Here is a 451-nt window from a genome sequence, read left to right as displayed (position 1 = left end):
TTCTTGCGTGGAGAGAAGACTTCTGCCAAGAGCCATCTTGCGAATGGGGAAAGGAAGAACCTTAGGGAAGGAGAGGATGGGGCTATTGCCCCATAATCGAGTCAGAAGCTGAGCTGCCGTCTCTCCAGCCTCCTTTCTCAGATGGAGACAATGTCTAAGGCTCGAAGGAGGACTCTGTGAGTTACAGCGGCCTTTTGTGGAATGCTGAGGAGATGGAATCTGCCGCCGTGACCCCAGTCCAGGACGCGATGGGCGGCCGAGAGAAAGACCAAGGGAAATGGACCTTGCTCCGTAACATCAATCAGGTTCTGAAACCCCCCACGCTCTTGCCGGTAAGAGAGATCCGTGTTGGCTGCTGCTTATGTGCCCCACCGTCCTGTAATGGAGACCTGCTCCTGAAATCTCATCGTAGCAGATTAACCACGCTGGTCATCTTCTGGTCATCTAGCGT

At 53.9% G+C, this 451-nt stretch overlaps 1 protein-coding gene across 1 annotated transcript in view; it reads left to right on the top strand.

Annotated features, from left to right (window-relative positions):
• The first annotated feature begins 248 nt into the window (after positions 1-248).
• Positions 249-451, top strand: part of LOC132569154 (glycerophosphodiester phosphodiesterase domain-containing protein 5-like) — a 29866-nt gene continuing 29663 nt past the window's right edge. The window contains 1 exon segment of the mRNA XM_060235340.1: positions 249-332. Within this exon segment, the coding sequence (XP_060091323.1) occupies positions 249-332 (84 nt within the window).

This window comes from Heteronotia binoei, chromosome 3, assembly GCF_032191835.1.
Source record: "Heteronotia binoei isolate CCM8104 ecotype False Entrance Well chromosome 3, APGP_CSIRO_Hbin_v1, whole genome shotgun sequence".
NCBI lineage: Eukaryota > Metazoa > Chordata > Lepidosauria > Squamata > Gekkonidae > Heteronotia > Heteronotia binoei.
Note: the sequence above shows the minus strand (reverse complement) of the source record. Positions and strands in the feature narration are given on the sequence as shown.